The sequence below is a fragment of the Solanum lycopersicum genome, chromosome 2 (assembly GCF_036512215.1).
Source record: "Solanum lycopersicum chromosome 2, SLM_r2.1".
Taxonomy (NCBI): Eukaryota; Viridiplantae; Streptophyta; class Magnoliopsida; order Solanales; family Solanaceae; genus Solanum; species Solanum lycopersicum.
In genome coordinates this window covers 52485874-52506948 of record NC_090801.1, presented here as the reverse complement: position 1 = coordinate 52506948, position 21075 = coordinate 52485874, and the positions used below count along the sequence as shown (strand labels likewise).

Here is a 21075-nt window from a genome sequence, read left to right as displayed (position 1 = left end):
TGATTTATTGACTTTTAATATTCACTATTTGGTTTATATATAAACATTAGATAAAAGTAAATGTTTATCATTATCTAATTGGGTTTTAGGTGATAAATTTTTAATTTGTATTTATTCCATGTGATAGTATTCTAATCGGGTTTGAGGTGATAAACTTTTAATTTATATTTATTCCATGTGATAGTATTTTTATTGAGATACATTAAATTATGTGGAAGTAGTGTCAGAGGATAATTTAATCAGATAACAATGTTCAAGTTTTTAACCCAAAAAAAATGAAACGGAAAAAAGAATAATTAATTGACCAATAAGAAAATAAAACACAAATTTGTTTTTGAAAAAAACGCCTGCAGGGCGCTGACAAGGCTCATGGCGGTTGAGCTTTACAAGGCTGAAAGCTGCATGAGCCTTACGAGGCTCATTGGGTTTCGCGCCTCATTTTTAAAAACCTGAAATTAAATATCGTACAAATTGTTGTCCTTTTGATTTCATGATTTGTTGAGTTGTCCTTTTTGGAATTTTCAAAAAATTTTGTTGCTTTTTGGTTCCGACACATAAGCCCGATCAATAGTTAAAGGAATTTGATATATATATATATATATTGAATTTTATTAAGTTTAAGGATTCAATTGATATATATATTGTGTTTTATTAAGTTTAAAGATTCAATTGATAAAATGTTAGAAATGTCATAATACAAACTCGAATAAGTATAAGGATCAATCAGACCATTTCGTCTCACCAAGGGTTGTGTAATTTTTTTTATTTTCTGAGTTAACAAGTTTATTTGGAGTAACTACTTTTTCGCAAATATAACAAAAACATGAGGAACGGTTCTTAATTAGGAATATAAAATTAGAAATTTAGCTGAAGAAAGTAATCACTCATCCTAATATGGAATATTCTAAAACTGCATTGTTAAACTTTACAGGTAGTCAGACAACTTCAAATAAACTCAGCTTTTGCCATTATTATGTCCATTCTGTTTGGTGATATGTGGTTTTTAAGGAAACCGGAGGGCCACGAAGGTTTTAAAATTATAGTACATATTAAATGTTGTTAAGTGGAATTAAATTCAGGTACTTTCTAGGTCTTTGGACAATATTATCACTCGATATATGATATATGCTCTTTGATGAAATATTTCTCATCTTTATATATACTTATCAATTTCAATTTTACATTTTATTTGCTCTTAAACTACGAAGCTCGTTTTGACACAAATACTGAATCCTAGCGTTTTTACCTCTTCAATTGCATGTCAGAGGCTTTGATAACCCTAACTTTTCCAAGGTCATTTCTGGCAAGTGCTTATAATGCCGAAGTCATTGCCTGTGAGTGATATAAAGTCGATCCGCCTAATGGGTTGATAAAGCTGATCGGATATTGTTCAGGCTAGTAACTTGATATTAAGTTGATGGAAAATGATTTTGGCTAATGATATTGTGTTGACGGGAAATGATTCATGTGAGAGATTGAGTAAATTGTGAGTTGGTGCATTTTGATGCTTTTGTGCGACTTGTTTGTCAATTGTGATTGATATACATGTTGCCTGTGACTAATTTACTTGACATTGAGATTGACGTACTTGATTTGTTTGATTGCTGATAAGTGATTATTGAACTATGAATATAGGACCTTGTGAATCGTGTATTATAGAATTGTTAGGTTGGGCTGATTTTTGTGCAGGTTGTAGTTTGAGGAGATTAGGTTGGAGAGTAAAGGGTGCTCGATTTCTAGCTAGGTGTCTTGTTTATTAGGTTGCTTACTAGGGACTGTATTCTTGGTAATTCTACACTCGTATAGGTTCAGATTCCGAACCTATGTGATCTCTTTCTTGTTCTCATTTTGAGGTTTGTCAAGGATTTGAAGAGGTGGTTGCTTGTCACTTTGGCGACCCCTCTTTTTCCTTTTCTTTATACTTTGTTCTATTTAAGAAACAAAGACCGAGACTTGTACTTATTCTTACTTTTGCCTTTTATGTATTTAGTGATTTGTATACGTGACGATCAAACTTTGGTTATTCTAATAGAAAGAATAAGTTTTTTCTGCTCTATCTTGTTCTTGTTTTATATACACATTTCTGTCGATTTCGTTGGTTTAGGTTAACTTTTCTGGTGGGAATAAACAAATGTCATCGCGTCTATTTTTGGACCGTGGCACTCGCAAATCTATCTCCTAAAATCTCCCACTTCCCCTCGAATAACTTCACTAAATTAAATTAAAATTCTGAAAATTTCATTCATCCAAAATTTTCAAAATTATAGCTATGCAAGTTAATATTGTATAATTATACAACTAAATATATTAGGTACTTTATATATATAGGCTTGTTTGTCTAAGGATTATCTCAATGAAAAGTTTCATATATTAATTCCATACTCGATAGATACCTTTTAAAAATTGAAATTGCATGAATGGCTATAATTATTGAGCATTACCGATCACTTTCATTGATAGTTTCGTTTAAATCAAAATCATATCGGCTAATAAGAATATTTTGATGATGAATAATGTTAGGAAAATCAATAGATTGAATTATCGGAAAATCCATCAACGCTATTGCGATTTTCTAATTGGGGATGGACATCGACTGATAAAGAAGAACGTTGTTGACTAATCTTAGGCTTCTTCCTAACATAGATTTCAAGTATTGTTAACTTGATTTGATCTATGTAGTCATTTGGAATCCTCAAAAAGTCGGTCAACGATTCGTCATTATAGATAATCCATTCTCCAAAATTTACTTGTCCTTGTGATAAAATGAAGTAGGGCATTTTTTTCTACTATAATCAAATTATAATCAGTACAGTTTATACCTATTCTTTTGTAAATTGATGAAATAAATTTATGATATCGAACATTAATTGGATATTCGGTATTGTAATTTTGGGAGTTTAATTATAATAAACGATATTTAAGTCATGTATAATTTCGACATCCCAATAAATTGAAACTTTAACTTTAGGTGTAGAAGACATTCTTTGAGATTGAAATGAACAAATATAGAAGATTTTATGTTGTTAGTGCTATCGACTATGTTTAAACGTCCTTAAATAGATATTGAAAGATTTTTCAAAATAAAAAAAAAATACATAGTGTAGGAAGCGAGGCGAGGGTCCTTCATTAAAGGAGGGAAAAGAGGGGTGGGCTTTGTATTTTTTTCTATTTTTATGATATGTCAAATCAATATAATTGTATGACAACACTAAAAAGCTTCTTCAAAATGTGAAAAATATTCTTCTTATAAAGTGTGTAGGAAAAAGTTCCGCTTTATAAAGTGTAAGAAAAATTTACACTTTATAAAATCTAAGATTTTCTTCCACTTTATATAGTGGAAGAAAAAGTTTCACTTTATAAAGTGTAAAAAAAATTTGCACTTTATAAAGTGTAAGAAAAAGTTCAATGGAAAACGTTTAAAAAGTTGGATAAAGTGGAACTTTTTCTTTCACTAAGCTTATTTTAGTTACTTACTAAAATAGTGACTTATTTTGGTCACCTCTATATTTTTGTGGCTTATTTAGGTTCCGAACTCTAGAATGCAAAATATTTTCCCTAGCGGCCTCCAGTATGCTGGATGCATAAAGAAAATTTATGGAATAGAAATTCAAGCGAGCACCTATGGCATGTCAGGAAGCATCGTTCTTACAAGTTAACTGTACTGAAAGAAACTAAACAAACTTAATTAGATTGATCATGCAATATTCAGCTGTATATGTTGTTTACTATGATATGAAACACGAAGGAAAAAATAAATTAGTAGATCAAGCAAAGATATCCACAGCTTCCATTTCTTTCAATTGTGAGACTCCTAGGCCACTAGAGGAACCCATACTATACTTGGTCCGAAATATTCACATTGCCAGACATTGGATGAACAACCATTTTACCTCTTAAAGAATGAGATAAAGGGAAGATTGGCCACCATCAGGGTATCTCCAATCAGCTGAGCATGGTCGGATGCCCAGTCTGTAGCATCCTCCTGATCACATCCATCCCAAATGCAGAATCTGATGAACTGAAAAAGGTCACACAAAACTTAGCTGGAAGGTGATAAATGTTAAATTTATTTTAAATAACGCCACATATTTTCAAGATCGTATAACCTCTATATATGTACCTACATGTTGAAATATAACCACAACACTCAAACGATTGAGTCAAACCAGAATCATAGTGCATTTCTTTAGGTGAAAAATTGTAATTAGTAGTCCATTTCCAAACTACTTTTCCTCGCACAACTTTGGCCAGAGGAAATAGTTTGACTGCACAGAAACACCCAAAACTTCGGCCACAAAGGAAATAGTTTGACTCCACAGGAACACCCAAAACTTTGGCCAGAGGAAATAGTTTATTGACCAGCCATTAGAAGTAGAAGAAAGACACTGATCAGAGTATGAGACCCACAGTTGAGTGTGCATTTTTCGGAAAACAACTATTACTCAGCTACTGATATAGCTAAGACTCGGCTAGAGGATATAAATTATTGACCAGCCATTAGAAGCAGAAGGAACAAAACCTAAGTTGCATTGACTCTTCACATTCGGTGCCGCACTTGTGTCGACATGACATGGGTGTGGGATCTACCTTCTATGGTTATTCGCTTTTGGGTACTTTGACTAAATCACTAAATTTGATAGTGAAATTCGAGACAGATACAATGATATTTTAAATCAAAACAAAAATTAGGGTAAAATCCTAATTTACAGGAGTAACTATTTATTGTTAAAAGATATTTGTATTAGAAAGTCCGCAACCAATCATGTTGGGCGTTTGACTACTGAAGCCATCCATCTTGTATGGAGATTGTTGGAACATGGTTTTCATTGACCTAGAAAAGGCATGTGATGTTTGTATAGATTAGATGTTTATATGCGGCTTACAGTAGGACAACTAAAGACATGTATGATGGAACCAAAACTCAATCAGGACAGTGATTCGGAGCACTTCCTGATCGTTATGGGATTGCACCAGGAATCAGCCTTAGCCCATTCCTTTTTGCCTTAACGATGGATGTATTGACATGATACATTCAAGGGGAGGTGTCGAGATGTATATTATTAGCAGATGACATAGTATTGATTGATGAGATGCCTGGTGGAGTTAATGATAGGATGGAAGTTTGGAGAAAAACACTAGAGTCAAAAGGTTATAAGTTAAGTAGGACTAAGGCAGAGTACCTGGACTGCAAGTTTTGAGACTTGACACATGAGGTAGAGGTGCAAGCTTAGTGACTTTCCAAGAGAGAAAGCTTTAGGTATCTCAGGTACGTAATTCAAGGAGACAGAGCGATTGATGATAATGTTGCACACTGTATTGGAGTAAGTGGGTGAAATAGTGGCTAGTCAAATGTGTCACCAAGGCTTAAAAGAAAGGTTTGCATAGTAGTTAGACCAACTATTGTATGCGGTTGAGTGTTTGGCCCGTCAAGAATGCCTATGTTCAAAAGACGAAGGTAGCAGAGATGAGAATGCTCAGATGGACGCATGGACATACTACGAGAGATGATTAAGAACGGAGTTATATGGTAGAAGGTGCGAGTGACCTCCATTGCGGACAAGATGAGGGAAGCAATGTTGAGATGGTTCGGACGTGTGAAAATGAGGTGCAACGATGCGCCAGTGAGGAGGCATGAGAGGTTGGGTAAGCCGAAGAAAAACTAGGGCAGATGATTAGACTAGACATAGCACAACTTTAACAACTGAGGACATGGAACAACTTCAACCGACTGAGACCATGACCCTAGATAGGAAGGGTCAAGTATTACGGAAGAAGGATAGTAGATGGTCGAGTGTTGTCATGCTTCTAGTAGTATGATTTACGTATCGCGTTGTTCTTTCTCCAATATGTATTGAATATCTGTTGCTACCTTGTTTTGTGAATTGGTATATTGTTGTCTCTTTTTCTTTCTTACTGTTCTGCTTTTTTGAGCTGAGACCTACCCTCCGCACACCCACTTGTGGGATTACACTAGGTATGTTATTAAATTCCACAACCAGAAGGTGCTTCAAAGATGTTTATAGGTCAACATCACTGCTGAATGTGCAATGAACTTAAGAAGTCTATCAACACCTCTTAATATCATTTGCAATAGCAATGTTACACCAAAAAATCAATAAAGAAATGCATTTGTACGAAATAATTACAGATTCAAACTTGCTCTCAAAAATTTGTGCATTCCTTTCCTTCCACATAGTCCACCATAATTTAGGCATATTTTTTAACTCTATATTTAGATATTTGAATTATTTTTAGACGAATTCCCGCACCCATATCCATACCATCCAATCTTATAATTTAGATCATAAAGGATTTGACCTTTAGATCGCATCCATATCAGACACCCGCATCTGAATTCGAGCAACTTAGAACAAAATTGAAGTATAAAGAAGAAACAAAGATCTAAGCACTAGACTCATCACCCATGACAGAGTATGTGTCTTTGGCAAAAGGCAATTACTGAGCGAGTGTTATGGCCAAACTTGAGGCTCAAAAACCACATACATCCTACAAAACTTTAAATCTTTCATAAAAAGATAAGTTTTAGCCAAATTAACATATTAACAAATTCAAGCATAGCAAAAGTGGCACATGTAAGTGCATTACTTGTACAAAAGAGCATATATGACAAAAAGAAACCACCAGTATGGAAAGAACATATTAGGCTATTAGCCAAAATAGTCATGCAGGTTATCAGACCCAGAAATAAGTGTCTACTCAACAAACTGCACTGATATCAATTTAAGCTAGAAGTAGGAGAAGAGGAACTTTGAGACTAACATAGGGTGGAAGACTATAACGAGTTATCATAAGCCTATTCCACTTTCACCTTCTACTTATGCGGACAAGGAGAACATCAGCATAGAAAATAGTCTTTTTTGCCTTAGGTCAATTAACCCCATAGATTTGAAGATTTTGAAGATATTATATCTCATGTAAAGGATATTCATATAAGCTGATAACCTACTTACTATGGCAAGAAGTTGAAAACAAATAACATAAATACCAAATTGCAGTACCACAGCAGATTATAACTTCATGCAGGAAGAAACTCCAGAAAAACAAATGCATTTTGGAATTCTAATCCATATAAATCAGAACATTAAAGCAAAACCGACAGAAACTAATCAATAATGACAGTTTGAAGTCAATAATAGCAAACCACTTGTATACTGATCTATGATGAGTAGCAGAACTTAATTACATGTTCACAACATAGAGAAAGGGGAAATTACCTTGAGATAGTGATCTCATAGGGAAAAGTGACACACTCAAGATTTGAAATCGCAGGAATGTGATCCTTTTTCTCATTTACAAATTTTATTATCTGAAACATAACTTCACGAAGAGATGATTCCAACACTGTTCGCCGAGCACTCCTCTCCTCAGATGCACTCTCTGCAAAAAAAAAGGTTATACCTGCCTTTACAAATTAACTAATGAAACAAATTGTAAAACCATATGGAAAAAATGTTTGAGAAAAAAAAGGAGAAAAAAAAGTATGGTACCTCCTGGGTCAACTACTTTTGAGAGATGAGATTTGCCAGGATGACCTTTCGGATGATGAGCCACATTCAAATTTATATACCAGTGTTCCCAGTAAAAACGTTCTACTTTGGTAGTGAACCACGAGGCTTGTTTGTTTTTGACTTCACAGAAGGATAGGCAAATCTGCATACTTTCTCCATCCAGTTACACAAATATGTATGTTGAGGTTACAACAGAAAGTTCATTTAGATATTTAGACCAATACTGATTTCACTAGTGATTAGAATTCCACAAGATACTTATATCACTAGTCAAAAGGTTACAGGCAACAATATCCTGAGAAAAAATGCAACATACAATAGAAGAACCAAACAGTACGGAATAAGAACCCGCCATAAATCACAAGATATTCTTATGACCAGAGAGCATATTGAAGAAAAAGAAATGGCTATAGTCTAAACGATTGGGAGATTAGTAGAGTAGCAGGACTGTTGAAGATGTTGAATTCATTCCCAAGTGTTTCAGTGGGACCTGATAGTCCAATATGGAAGCTACACAACAAAGGGGGCTTCACTGTGAAATCCTGTTACTGGAATATGAACTCTAATCAGACAATGGTAATGGTGTGGCCATGGAAGCTAATCTGGAAGATTAAAATCCCTCATAAGGTGTCATGTTTCTCATGGTTGGTGATAGGCATTCCTAACTCATGAAGTGTTACAGAGAAGTAGTATACAGGTTTACTCAAGGTGTTACATGTGTGAAAAGGAGGCAGAGGTTAACAACCACTTATTTGAACATTGCAAAACAGTTGTAAATCTGTGGGACATGTTCTTAATGTATACCTGGAGTTAGCTGGGTAATGCCCAAAACTTCTTTAGACATGCTGAAACAAAGCAAAGGAATGGGCAGAAGGAGAAGATCAAAAGAGGATGGTGGAAACGCATTCCAGCTTGCATCTTATAAACACTTTTGAAGGAAAGGAACGGAAGATCCCGTGACGGGCAAGCTAGCAGCATTCAGAAGATCAAGATGAAGAGTCTGACTTCGCTATATTTTTGGTGTAAATAGGACATGGCGGGAGAGGCAGAAAGTCTAGTGGACATTATAGGAGAACTGCAAAGTATTTTTTGGTTTTTGTTTATCATGATGCACCCAGGGGTTGTAAATCCCACCATCAGTTTTTCTTGATGAGTTTTTTGGTGTGAATACAAGGTTACCGTCATCACAAGAAAAGGAAATGGCTAGTAGAATATGTAAAACACTGAACAGGACTATAAAGTAGGAAAGTGAATGGCCATTGGCCAAAACAGTGATCATCACCAACAGAAACAAACTGCAACCACTGGCTAACCTGATTTTTCCTGTTAGGGTGCTTCTCGACTCTATCAATGAATAGGGTAATCTTCTCTTCAATTTTCTTTTCAACCTCCACATCACCACACTGTGTCTACATAACATAACATGAAAGAACAATAAACCAAAAGTATACCATAAAATAGTAAGTATCAGCAGCTTATACTGATTAAAGATAAATATAAGCAAATTATTGCATCACTATAAAAGATCTATCAAATAATAGGGAAAGGATAAAATAAAAAAGAAAAAGACACATGATATATTACAATATTACACCAACCTCTCCTTGAGAGTAACATAATTTGAAGGACCTCGCTTTTGGTTCTATATTATATAGTGATTTCCCTCTAATTCAATGTGTCATTAGAAACGTCTACCACTAATAGTGAACAATTTGTTTGACCATTAATTCACCTTCTCTTGGAAAAAAAAAGAATATATTAGCTTCTAATGATAACGCATAGTGGTCATCTACTCCTTTTCCAAAATTCATGATGTCATATCCACATCTCATGTCTCGTCTTTGAATAATCAAGACTCCTCCAGCCACAATACCTTATTCCATTTTTTTCCATACACCACACTGATTTCAGAAGAAAAAGAAAACAAGAAAAAAGAGATAAAGCCTACCATCTACCAATATAAGAATTTATTACTTACATATGTAATGTCAAAAAGTTCCAAATCAACATCCTTCGGCCGCAGCAGGCCTAAGGCTCTATGGAACATAATTGTATGCAAAATACCTGCAATTGACCATTCGATTGTTTAGGATAGAGCTGCACGATGTATAAAACTACAGTCAAAATTGTTAGGAACTCTGAGCCTGCAACCATTGAAAGATGAAATCTAGGAGGAACTGACCTCAAAGCAGCAAACAAGTAAAAGCACAGAAGAAAGAATGTCAAAAGCAGAGTCTTTAGAACACATGAACAATGTGACATGTGAACAAAGTTGTTGAATTAGACATCAAAACTAACCAATAGAAGCCAAAGCTGAGATTATACACAAAACTTAGTCAAATATAAGCTATGAGCTGAAAGTTTATCCATCATATTTCCCTAATTGCACATGAACTAGAGCATAGACAAATCGAAGAATTTAACAGGTATCTGGTGCATATGTATGTTGGTATAGGTATATATAACATTGTCTGAGAAGCGGATTAATCCGTAGAATTCAAAACATAATAATCACTAATAAAGCAGTGGATTAAGGAATTGAACTTACATCGGAGGACTTCTCGTATCTCAAAGTGCTCCACATCCTTCAGCAAGATAACCAGTGAAGAATTAGACGAAAATCAAGCCAAAAAGAGAGAACTCAGAGCTCATATTCACATAATTCAAAAGTAGAAACTTACAAGTTCTTTTAGCTGACAAACTTCGCAATTCATGATTGATGATTCCTCTTTAGTACTTCACAAACAAAGCCGCGATTGATCGAGGAGATAATTGAAATTATAATTATAGTAAACCCTAAAGTTGCAGTTTGAATTTCGCCGTGCGAACTGGAAAAAAGCACAACTGAATCAGCAATTTGCAGTTATCTTTGATTACAATTCATGGATTTCGCTTGCTTGTTTGATTTTGGACTTCTTCCGAAGTTAAATTAAATAAAACAGCAAAATAAATCTCGCGCAAATACTGATTATTAAATATTTTGTATTATTGTCGAGTAATCGAAAAGCCAGAAACCTTTTTTCGCTGAATATTAAATAATTTGTATATATCGAGTAATTGAAAAGCCATACACAATTTTTCGCTGCCCAAACAAAACGAGGATAAATAGTAGAGTTTTATCATTGGCAATTTTCACATATAGCAAATAAAAAATTTATATTTATATATTATAACAAAGTTTGCATAATTGCGCTTTATAATAAACATAAAAACTGTATAATTCGCTATACATATACAGTTAAAACAAATTGTATAAAACGAAGTGTATAAAACAAGAAAGAGAAAGACATTTGGGCAGAGAACTGTATAAAAACGAAGTGTATAAAACGAATTGCATTATTATAAGTGTATAGAACGATTATATACAATTTGAAATTGTATAAAATGAGAAAGAGAGAAAGACAAGAGAGACTTCATAAGGAATATACAATTGAATCGAATTGTATAAAACGAGAAAGAGAGAAATTAGATACAATTTGAAAATTGTATAAAACGAGAAAGAGAGAAAGGCAAAAGAAAATGGGCAGGGGAGTATTTTTATTGTATAATCATAAGTGTATAGAACGAAAATATATGTACTTACATGTGTATATACAATTTTCTCACGCTTTATACAAATAGAAACGCAATTTATACATTTCGCTTCTGTTTGTATATGTGAGAAAGGCGATGGTGGCGAGCGAGATTCGGGAGAGTGGCGAGAGAGATCTGGAAGAGGGGAGAGAGGGGAACAAAAATATATGTATTTATACAATTTTCTTTGCTTTATACAATTAGTAACAATTTTTACACACTTGTGTTTGTATAAAAAGTGAGAAAGCGAGCGAGAGATTGGAGGAGAGTGACGAGCGAGATATTTGGGAGAGAGGCGCCTGACAATTTTTTGCAAACGTATGTTATGGAGCACAATTAAATCAAACCTTAGTTACTCTATTTATTTTAGATTATTAATTTGCTATTATATATAATTTTTCCTTTTATTATTGATCATATTTTGAAATGTTCTTTAACAAGAATTTAAAGCTACTTGTATTTAATGAAATTCGAACACAAGACCTATTTGTTAATTAGAAAAGAGTGTCACTCCAATACAATTTTAGTTGGTAACATTGATTACCTTCTTATTTAATAGCAACAAAGCAGTTTTTAGATTTTGTGAATAAAATATATGATCTAAATAAAAATATATTTATGTATATAGAAAAACTAATTTTTTTTTTAGATAATGCAGGAAGAAGACAAATTGATGAGACCGAATCCTAAATGCTGATCAGTGATCACAGCCAAAAGATTGGATAAATGGCAAATGGACTACTATGCATTTGGATAGGAAGTTAAATTAATTGGATTAGCTTCTTTTTTTTTTTGCAAAATATAACACACAAAAGCATTTAACCAATAGAAAGAAAACAAATTAAAGATATTTTGTGCTTTAATTGTTTTAACAAGCCATACTTTTGGATAAATATTTGAAGGGATTATTTAGTTTGTGGAAAACTAATTTTGGTGTTATAATGTTAAAATTATATTTTAAAAAAGATTATCCACATTTCAGATAGAATAAAATTACACCAAATTTGAGATATTCATTTATTCTAAAATTAGTTATATTAAAATTAGATAAAAGAAAATTTAAACTCAAAATATCCCAAGAACCAAATGACCCTAGGTTATTGGCAATCAAGTTGTTTTATCTGTAATAACCAGTCAGGTGGCAAGCAAACATCTTTAAAAGTAATACTGATAAACTGTAGTATGAATATGTCACTTTAACAATATTAAATCATACATGATGTGAATAATATATCTTATATTTTTGTCCAAAAAAGATAGTATAAGAGTAATTATTTACATATTCTAATATTTTTTATCACAGATACACCCACGCTAAGTGACCCCAAATTATGTTTTTGAGATAACCACGAAATGATCGTAAGATTAATTAAAATTCAGCTTCTTTTTATTTCTCATTATCTCCATTTTTCTCAAATTTCTATTTAAATAAATGACACATGAAATAAGTTAAAACAAATGACTAAGATTTAAATTCTAATCATGATTTAAATAATACATATTATATATTTAATTTTAAAAATTACTATAACCCCACAATCTTAACAACATATATAAAATAAATGACTAAGATTTAATTCTAATCATGATTTAAATAATACATATTATATATTTAATTTTAAAAATTAGTATAACCCCACAATCTTAACAACATATAGCTTGTACATAAATTTGGAAGGAGGGGGGAAGGGGAATGTTCTCTTCTTAAATTTTTTTATTTAAGGATGTTAATTTAATTTTCTTTTTAAGTTAGTATTTTGATTGCATTTTTTCCTTTGATCTTTCTTTATAACCATTAGCTATTGAAGAGTATTATTTTTCCTATTTTATTTCACCTTTTCTTTTCTACTTCCTCCAAAATTAACATTAGCTATATATGGCAGCAGTTCAATATTTAAAAGGATTCCACGTAAAAAATAAGTATTTAAGAAAGAACTTTTTTTTCTATGTTTATGGACAAGATAATATGTTAATAAGATTGTAAAGATTATAATAATTTTTAATACTAAATATATATTGTTTTTATTAGTTAAATCATGGTTAGAGATTTACTTTGGGAAAGTAAATCTTAGCCTTTTATTTTAACCTATGTCATACGTCACTAATTCAAATAGAAAATATTGGGGAAAATACTATAATATTGATATTAAATTGAAATTATAAAGTAGTAAATAACTTATCACAAACACTATAGTGACTTGAAAGCAATTCCAGTCCCACTTCCGTGCAAATCATAGTAGATGGTCGCTCTCAAGGTTTTACAGTTACTCTCAAACATGTACATTTGTGGCTGAGAATTTAGAGGTTGGTTAAAACCGAAAATATTCTAAGAAGAAGGAAAAAGGAGGAAGGAATTTTTCTCCTCTTTTTGTTCATGTTGGTAGTGTTGTCTCTTATGCTCGCTAAAGCCTCTTATATACGATTGGCAAGAAAAGGAGTTGCAAGTAGGAGAGTTTAATTTTAGAAACGTATTGTCTAGGTTAATGACATGAAATGTCCTTGTTTGGAATGGATATATCTTTACCTTTACACGTATTTTGAATTTATCTCTTTGCATTACATTAGTTAATAAAGTTAGAATAATTAACTCAACGAAAACTTGAGAAAAATTGAGAGAAGCGAAATGGAGACAGGAGCCGGATCCAACACATTGGTGGTTAAAAAAACTCATCTTTCATGTTCATCGGCCTTATACATCATTTATCATGGAATGTTTCATAAGGCTGTTTAATATATAATCTTTCGGCCAAGGTTCCATAAATATAGTAAAATCTTAAACATCAAATATGAAGTTACTCACAAAAATATTTGCTTGCTATGTGTTACAACATATGGAGCAAGTAGTTTCTTTTGCCGGCGGCATCTCTTGTAGTCAACCTCTTATGACCAAGAAAACATAAAAAATATGAAACCAAATTAAGGATGTCGAAGAGCAGCAGCTTTGCCACAGAGAAGAGCATTGGTAGGTATGTCATATTCATTAGCTAAACTGGCTGTTGGATTGTATACCCTCAGGTAAACCTGTTGTCCAAGATATTGTCTATCCCACATTGCAGACCTCAAATTCCACATTCCTTGGTTGTCCAAAGACACATATATAGCAGTCCAAGATTTTGGATAAACCTGCAACAAACATTTCATCCTGAAGCTTAGAAACTGCAAATTCAGCTTTCCATGAATAATCATCAATAGTACTTGACTAAAATGATAAAAAATGACATACATTAACAGTGTTGAGGATTTTTATAGTCGTGGAGGAAGCTGGAATTACCTGTGTAGTATGTCTAGTAAGAGCATCAACAAGATTATACCCTTTTCTACTAGCTTGTGTCCAAGTACCTGATCCGAAACTGCAAATATTTACAACAGGAAGAGTAAGAAAACTAAGCCAACCTTACGACGCCAGGTGCAGTGAATCAAAACCTTTTGATGATTGCGACATACCCTACGACCCAGAAATCATAACCGTCAAGATGCCAAGATTGCATTGTGTCTTCATTGTTTTGGAAAACGATTTCGAGGAACTCATGGAGAGAAGATGGCAACACAGCTGTAGCTAGGTGTGGAGAATCAGCAGTGGGAGCACTTCGAATGGAATCCAAAGTGAACACTCCGGGGATGTTAAAGTGATCAGCAAGCTTCAGAGGAGTGTCAGGATTTATGTAAGAGATACCATTGACAGCGTATCTCTGCTTCCCGTTGATAAGTGGTGCAGAGTTTGCAAGCAAAATTGTCCTTGAAGGTGTAATTTTTCCATAATGGAATGAACCCTGAGGATTTGGTCTAGCTGCATTTGATGTAAGATTCCACCTTCAAAACGAAAACAACTTAGGTTATGAGAAGTTGTAATCATCTGAGCTGGGAACTTTTCCTTTCCATATTCTTAATCATATGTTTGGTTAAAAATGCTAAGCTGGTGCAACAGAATAATCATTCCCATTAAGGACACTGCAGCAGGAAAACTCATCTTACTTCCCTTGCAAACAAACAGTTTACCTCTCTGAAGTGTTCTCACGGTAGTTGCTACCCTTGTTATTACTAAAATATTTAAGGTTACCCTTCACCCTAGCGATCTATGAGCGTCCGTTCATGGTGAATCGAGCGAAAACACACTAAAGTACAGGACTAACTACAAGAAAGGAAACCATGATTCTAAAACTTGGAGAGGTCATAATGCATAGATGTGAGGAGGCAGTGAATGCTCATTGGATGATGTGTACCTGATTGTTCTGGCTTGCATCAACGACCACTGAAATTGATTAACTGGAGCAGCTGGCACAGGTCCAGATACGGGTGTTTGAGAGTTTGTGTAGTGGAGCACTGAGGTGGAAGTAAGAACAGTTGTCGTGAACCTTGTAGATGCAACAATGTAGTAGTCCTTTGGAGATTGATCCAATGTGACAAGGATAGATAAAGATTGACCAACGTGGACATCAAAAGAATCGTATAAATTTTGAATGACATGTGATCCTTCAACCTCTACCAGCTTCATCTTGTGGCCCTGAATTCTGAAGTTAATGGTAGTTTTCAAACCCACATTTGAAATCCTGAACATATATGTTTTGCCTGAAAATCAAAAGCAAGATTGGTGTTGTTAATGAGTTGTTACATATAGAGAGTACAACAGCAGCACATTTTGATGGTGAATGGCAATTCAGTAACGAACATAGGCATTAGAGAATATTGATTTGCTGAGAATAACCTTGATCGCCAGTGAAAGTTGACTGCTTTTGGCCATTTATAAGGAGACCATCTGGGAAGGGAAGAGACTTCCCTGAATCCAATATTTGCCGCAATACCTGCAAGTCCCCAGGACACGAAAAAATCTTCATACATGAGAGCAATGGAAAACTTCATGTAATTCCCTTCAAGCAGTTTCCTAAATAAGTTTCGACATTTCCTCAAAATTCTTAAAGATGAAAACATAACAGATACATAAAAATCTTTAGATTATGGCGGAAAGGTCTGAAGTATATTTCAATGTTCGTTAGATGTCCCAGATATATCAAGAAAGAATGCTTTTGTACATATCGTTAGATGAAACAAAAATTAGGGTCCTCAATAAGTTACTTCTAGCATCTGACTGACAGGGGCGGAGCTAGAGAGAAAGCTACAGGGTTGGCAGAACACAATAGCTTTGGTCAAATTTATGCAGAACCAAGTAAGCTATCATTTTTAGAATTTAAACCCCATAAACACAAACTTCAAAATTTGATAAAAGAGAAGACTACAAGACATAGGCAGTAGACTCACCTTATGACTAGTCTTGTACCAATCACCAATAAGCAAACTGAAATCTCCAGCAGGTTTTGCATATGGAACGGGGATTACAGATCTCGCATAAACATTAAGCACTCCAAAACCTCCAGCAGCTCTGTGCAGTTGAGTTGAAGGGAAATAAGTATAGCTCCCAATCTGATCTTTAGGTTGGAACTTGTAAATGTAATTTCTGTTTGGAGGAATAGGACAATTTGTTCCCAAAACACCGTCTTGCCAAGAGTTCTTTCTCTGTTTGATTCCGTTCCTAAACATGATAAGCAATATTACATTTAACACTGCCCTTTCTGACTCTTCTACTCATGAACACTCAAGCAACAGAAACATCATGAGAATGCAGTCATCCTAGTCAGTTGCCACAATCCAAAAGGGGAGCACATTTTGAAATAAACAAGTCCAACAACAAAGCCAGTATAATCCCACAAGTGAGGTTTGAGGAGGGTAAGATTTATGCAGCCCTTGGCAACCCTCCTCCTTTATCCTGACTTGGGACCAGCAATATGAACGAGCTCACACAAACAAGCGCAGTAAACGAAATTAACCACGAATAAGTGTTAAGAAGTTAAGGCCATATTCAAGAAAATGTAAGTACATACAGGGATAAATTGGGAAAAGGAAACTCACCATGTCAAAAGAAGGGGCTCATCCAACTTATTAATCAAGTTGAGGACGATATTATCATTAGTGACAAGGTCAAGCCTAGGACCAGGGAATTGACCATTGATAAGGATTACCTTACAAGTTCAAAGATCAAAACTTTTCATTAAAAAAATGAAGTTCTTCATTAACCCATATCAAAACAAAGTGACAAAATAACACAAGATGAACAACTAACACGGAAACATAATACTAACCTGCTGGGGAGTACCTAATGGAGAAGCCATTCCATAAGTGGCAGTCCATGTGAAGTATTTATAAGGATCCTCTGCTTTTACCACAGAGACAGCCCAAAAAATCAAGATTCCACAAAGCAAATGAAACAAAGCTAATTTCCCCATTGGAGAAGTGGTGAAAGAATAAACACCCAAACCCCTTTTTAAATATACCTGCAATATCCAAGTTAACATTACAATGTAACACATCTTCAAGTACAAAAGAAACAATTAGAGATGTCATCAAGAAATTCTTCAACATTTTCAGCTCAAACAAGAATGTAACAACAAAAAAAAAAGATTACAGCTTTAAACAGAACAAGAAAGGAACATACCAAGTTCTAAGGAAAAAAAAATGAAAGAATGGTATATATGAATGAAGCAATCACTTTCTGAGTTCTTGATAGGTTGCTTCACTATCTTCAGAAGTGAAGCAGTTTGAATATGAAGCAGCAGATAAATAATGAATGGGTAGGTAATAAAGATACAATTAGATGGGCCTAGCTATCGAATGCCAACTCTCATATTCGGCGTATTCACGCGTTTTCACATATTTATGGCACATTACCTGCTTCCTGCTCCGCACTTTGCTTTTCGAAACTCAATTTAACTAATATTATAAATAACACTATTTTTCTATATTAATATAATAAAAGATATTGATTAAAATTCCTAATGGATAAACAAAATATGACCAGTATTGATATTGACATTCCCATCTTTCCTTCTATCATTTTCATTTCTACTTTTGCCTGTAAAGATTAAAGAGAGAGGGTATAGAAGTTTAGCAATGATTAGGTAGTACAGCAGCCAGCAAATAACACTGAGAATTACAAATATGGTTGGGTAAGCTCAAAATTATTCCTTCAAAAAATAGCACTTTTTGTCCCTATTATATTTACAGAAACTTTAGCTGCCTTTGTGGAAAAGTAAAAAAAAAATTAAAAAGGAACTGAGGGAATATTATTTATCAGATTACATAAAAATATAATTTTAACTTGGTCTCGATTAACATATATCTTTCAATTTTGATTATGTATAAATAAATACTTAAATATGTAATAAAGTTCAATATGAGTGATTTTCTATGTATTATCATATTATGTAGGACTCATGTATCGAGTTATTTAATTTTGCATATATTTAAATATCTATACCCGAAACTAAAAAAATATAAATATAAAATTAAAAAATATTATGCCTTATTTATTCTGTGAGGATAAGAAAAACATGAATTATTAAAAGGGAGAAAGAGGATAAAAATAATTAGGAAAAATTACTTAAATACACTACTTTAATTATCTTAATAACCATTTATCCCAACTTATTTTAAAAATTTTAAAAATCCCTTATTCCCCTAATTTAAAAAAATATAAAAGATACATCAAGATTTTTCACCTTTTTTTCACCCAATTGGCAAGTTTTACTTTACCAAAAACTAAATCCTATTTTTAAGCTACCCACTTCCCCATTAACATCCCCAATTAAAAATTTACCATATTAATTTTTATTCCTTTTCCTTTTTATTTCCCTACATTGTAGGTGTATAATTGTCTACTTTTAATTCCCCATTCCACACGTTTGCAGGTTAATTTTGAATTCCAGTTCAAGTTTCATCCATATCTATTTGATATTCTAGGACTCTCTTTCCATCTACCAAATTTTCTCCTTCAGCTTATTCATCGTGTGAGTTTACTAATTTTTATTCCTTTTCTACTTTTAATTCCCATTCCACTTGCAGGTAAATTTTGAATTCCCTTCAAATTTTCATCCATATCTATTTGTTATTTTGTAGGACTATCTTTCCATCTAACTAGATTTTCTCATTCATTCAATTCATCGTGTGAGTTTACAAATATCATGGAAGAGTGTGGTAATTCCAAACGTGTGTATGATTCTGATGATGAGGTGTGGGCTGAGAATAGATTTAAGCGATTGCATGACCCATTGTTGATGAAGAACAACAATGATGAGCCAAAGAAGAAGACTAAAGAAATCAAGAAAAAAAGGCCAATAAAAGTTACATCAACTGTGTCAAGACCCACACTTTCTAAAGTATGTGTTTAAAATTCATAATTTTGTGTTTTTGTTTATAATAGCCTAAGTGTAAACTGTTGTATGTGTTTGTAAACTGTAATTAACAATGAAGATTGATACATTCAAATTAAAGTACAACCAACATGTTTCTGTACATTTTATAGTGTGTATCAGATTCATAATTTTTGTCAATAATTTTGAATTGTGTATCACTGAAAGCACACTGTCTGTAAAATTTTAAGATTCTTCAGTAAAATTTCGATTACTAAAAGCATTATGTTGTTTTCAGTTTTAAGGTCTATAATATGGTAATAATTTTGTGGGTTGTTATTAGTAAAATAAAACTGTGTGGTACAGTTATGTGATGTATCAGATACATCATGTCTATTTACAATGTTTAGAAGTTCAGTTTATAAGATGTATCATATACATATTATGATTCCTATGTCTTATAATTTTAACTTTAATGTATCATATACATTCAATTAAAATTGAATATGATGGTTGTTATAGAATATAATAGGTGCCACTTATAGAATGTATCATATACATCCAAAAAGCATTTTGTGGGATGTATCAGATACACCAAGTATATTTTACAATGTTTATAAGTTCAGTTAATTAGATGTACCATATACATATTATGATACATATTTCTTATAATTTTAACTTTAAAGTATCATATACATTCAATTAAAACTGAATATGAAGGTTGTTATAGAATATAATAGGTGCCAGTTATAGAATGTATCATATACATCTTATAAAGTTTATATAATTTGTAATATGTTGGAATCAGTTATGTAATTCGTAGCATTTAATTCTGGAATATAATCAATGTCACAAATTCTAGACTCGACCAGAGCAAGAGCTTCAGTATCTCTTTCGGTACCTTCTACGCATACGACTTCACCTGATGAACAATCAAAATTATGTATATCCCCAACAATTTTATCAGTTGTATCAATACAAAGCGGATACATGCCAATTCCAGTTGCATTCTTTTTCACTTCAAAATAAAGTTTCACACCCATGTCGTTTTTGATTTTCAACGGACATGAGCTTCCCTCGACAATGTATCGTATTTCAATATCCTTTGTAACATTGTCGATCTCAAGCTCTGCTAAAATCAACGTTTTCATATTCACAAACGAAATAGAATGGCTAACAACAATTCCATCAACTTTGTAACCTTCATATAGTATGAATTTCTGAAAACTGATATCATGTATCAATAAGGTATTAGTTGTTTAGTTGATGTACTGATACATGTTTTGAAAATTGTTATAATGTATCATTCACTAAGTTTAATAAATGCGTCATCAACTGTACTTGATGATACATACAGAATCAGTGTGTATATTGTTTAGTTGATGTTTCTGATAAATGTATTAGATACGAAATTGAATCTCCAACAACGATTCCGTCGATTTTGTAACTTTCATTCTGCAATTCGTTCACCCAAATTCCGGAATGTCTCATCAAAATCGAAGTATTCATCTTGAAAAATCCACTGTAACAACAATAAAATTACTGTAGTTCAAAATTTAACAGATTGTTCAAAAAAATTGTTTTCAAAATAGATGATATAATCTTTGTTTTTCAAAATTTGAAATTAATATCCAATTAAGTGTTGATTTTATGTTGATTAATTATATGTTACCGTAAATTTAGCTGTTTTATTAACAACATTAACTGTACCATTTTTCCCTTTTTTTTTCTCAACAGTTTAAAATTACCATGTATCATTTACCATGTATCACTAGAGTCTAAAGTATCATGGCTCA

The 21075-nt window shown here is 33.0% G+C and overlaps 2 protein-coding genes and 1 long non-coding RNA gene across 3 annotated transcripts; 1 reads left to right on the top strand and 2 right to left on the bottom strand.

Moving 5' to 3' along the window:
* Nucleotides 1-3672: 3672 nt before the first annotated feature.
* Nucleotides 3673-10617, bottom strand: LOC101263274 (autophagy-related protein 101). Its single transcript, XM_004233380.5, has 7 exons — nucleotides 10211-10617; nucleotides 10078-10114; nucleotides 9508-9593; nucleotides 8843-8938; nucleotides 7509-7671; nucleotides 7236-7398; nucleotides 3673-4018 (listed from the first exon to the last, which is right to left on the bottom strand). The coding sequence occupies exons 1-7, from the start codon at nucleotides 10241-10243 to the stop codon at nucleotides 3943-3945; spliced, it is 654 nt and encodes a 217-aa protein (XP_004233428.1). The 5' UTR covers nucleotides 10244-10617; the 3' UTR covers nucleotides 3673-3942.
* Nucleotides 10618-13752: 3135 nt separating this feature from the next.
* On the bottom strand, nucleotides 13753-17925 carry LOC101263571 (L-ascorbate oxidase homolog). Its single transcript, XM_004233381.5, has 9 exons — nucleotides 17587-17925; nucleotides 17234-17425; nucleotides 17004-17113; nucleotides 16356-16626; nucleotides 15805-15901; nucleotides 15323-15668; nucleotides 14547-14912; nucleotides 14374-14452; nucleotides 13753-14225 (listed from the first exon to the last, which is right to left on the bottom strand). Exons 2-9 carry the CDS (start codon nucleotides 17375-17377, stop codon nucleotides 14019-14021), a joined length of 1620 nt encoding a protein of 539 aa, XP_004233429.1. The 5' UTR covers nucleotides 17378-17425; nucleotides 17587-17925; the 3' UTR covers nucleotides 13753-14018.
* Nucleotides 17926-18862: 937 nt separating this feature from the next.
* On the top strand, nucleotides 18863-19559 carry LOC138342312 (uncharacterized). The gene is made up of 2 exons (XR_011215157.1): nucleotides 18863-18937; nucleotides 19047-19559. It is a non-coding gene; the product is annotated as an uncharacterized lncRNA (long non-coding RNA).
* Nucleotides 19560-21075: the final 1516 nt, after the last annotated feature.

Coding starts and splice junctions, on each gene's coding strand:
- LOC101263274 (XM_004233380.5), bottom strand. CDS start 10,243: ATGAATTGCGAAGTTTGTCAGCTAAAAGAACTT. Junction 10,115..10,210: donor TTTGTCAGCTAAAAGAACTT/GTAAGTTTCTAC, acceptor ATCTTGCTGAAG/GATGTGGAGCACTTTGAGAT. Junction 9,594..10,077: donor GATACGAGAAGTCCTCCGAT/GTAAGTTCAATT, acceptor GGTCAATTGCAG/GTATTTTGCATACAATTATG.
- LOC101263571 (XM_004233381.5), bottom strand. CDS start 17,377: ATGGGGAAATTAGCTTTGTTTCATTTGCTTTGTGGAATCTTGATTTTT. Junction 15,669..15,804: donor AACTTTCACTGGCGATCAAG/GTTATTCTCAGC, acceptor TTTGATTTTCAG/GCAAAACATATATGTTCAGG. Junction 14,453..14,546: donor TATGATTTCTGGGTCGTAGG/GTATGTCGCAAT, acceptor AAATATTTGCAG/TTTCGGATCAGGTACTTGGA.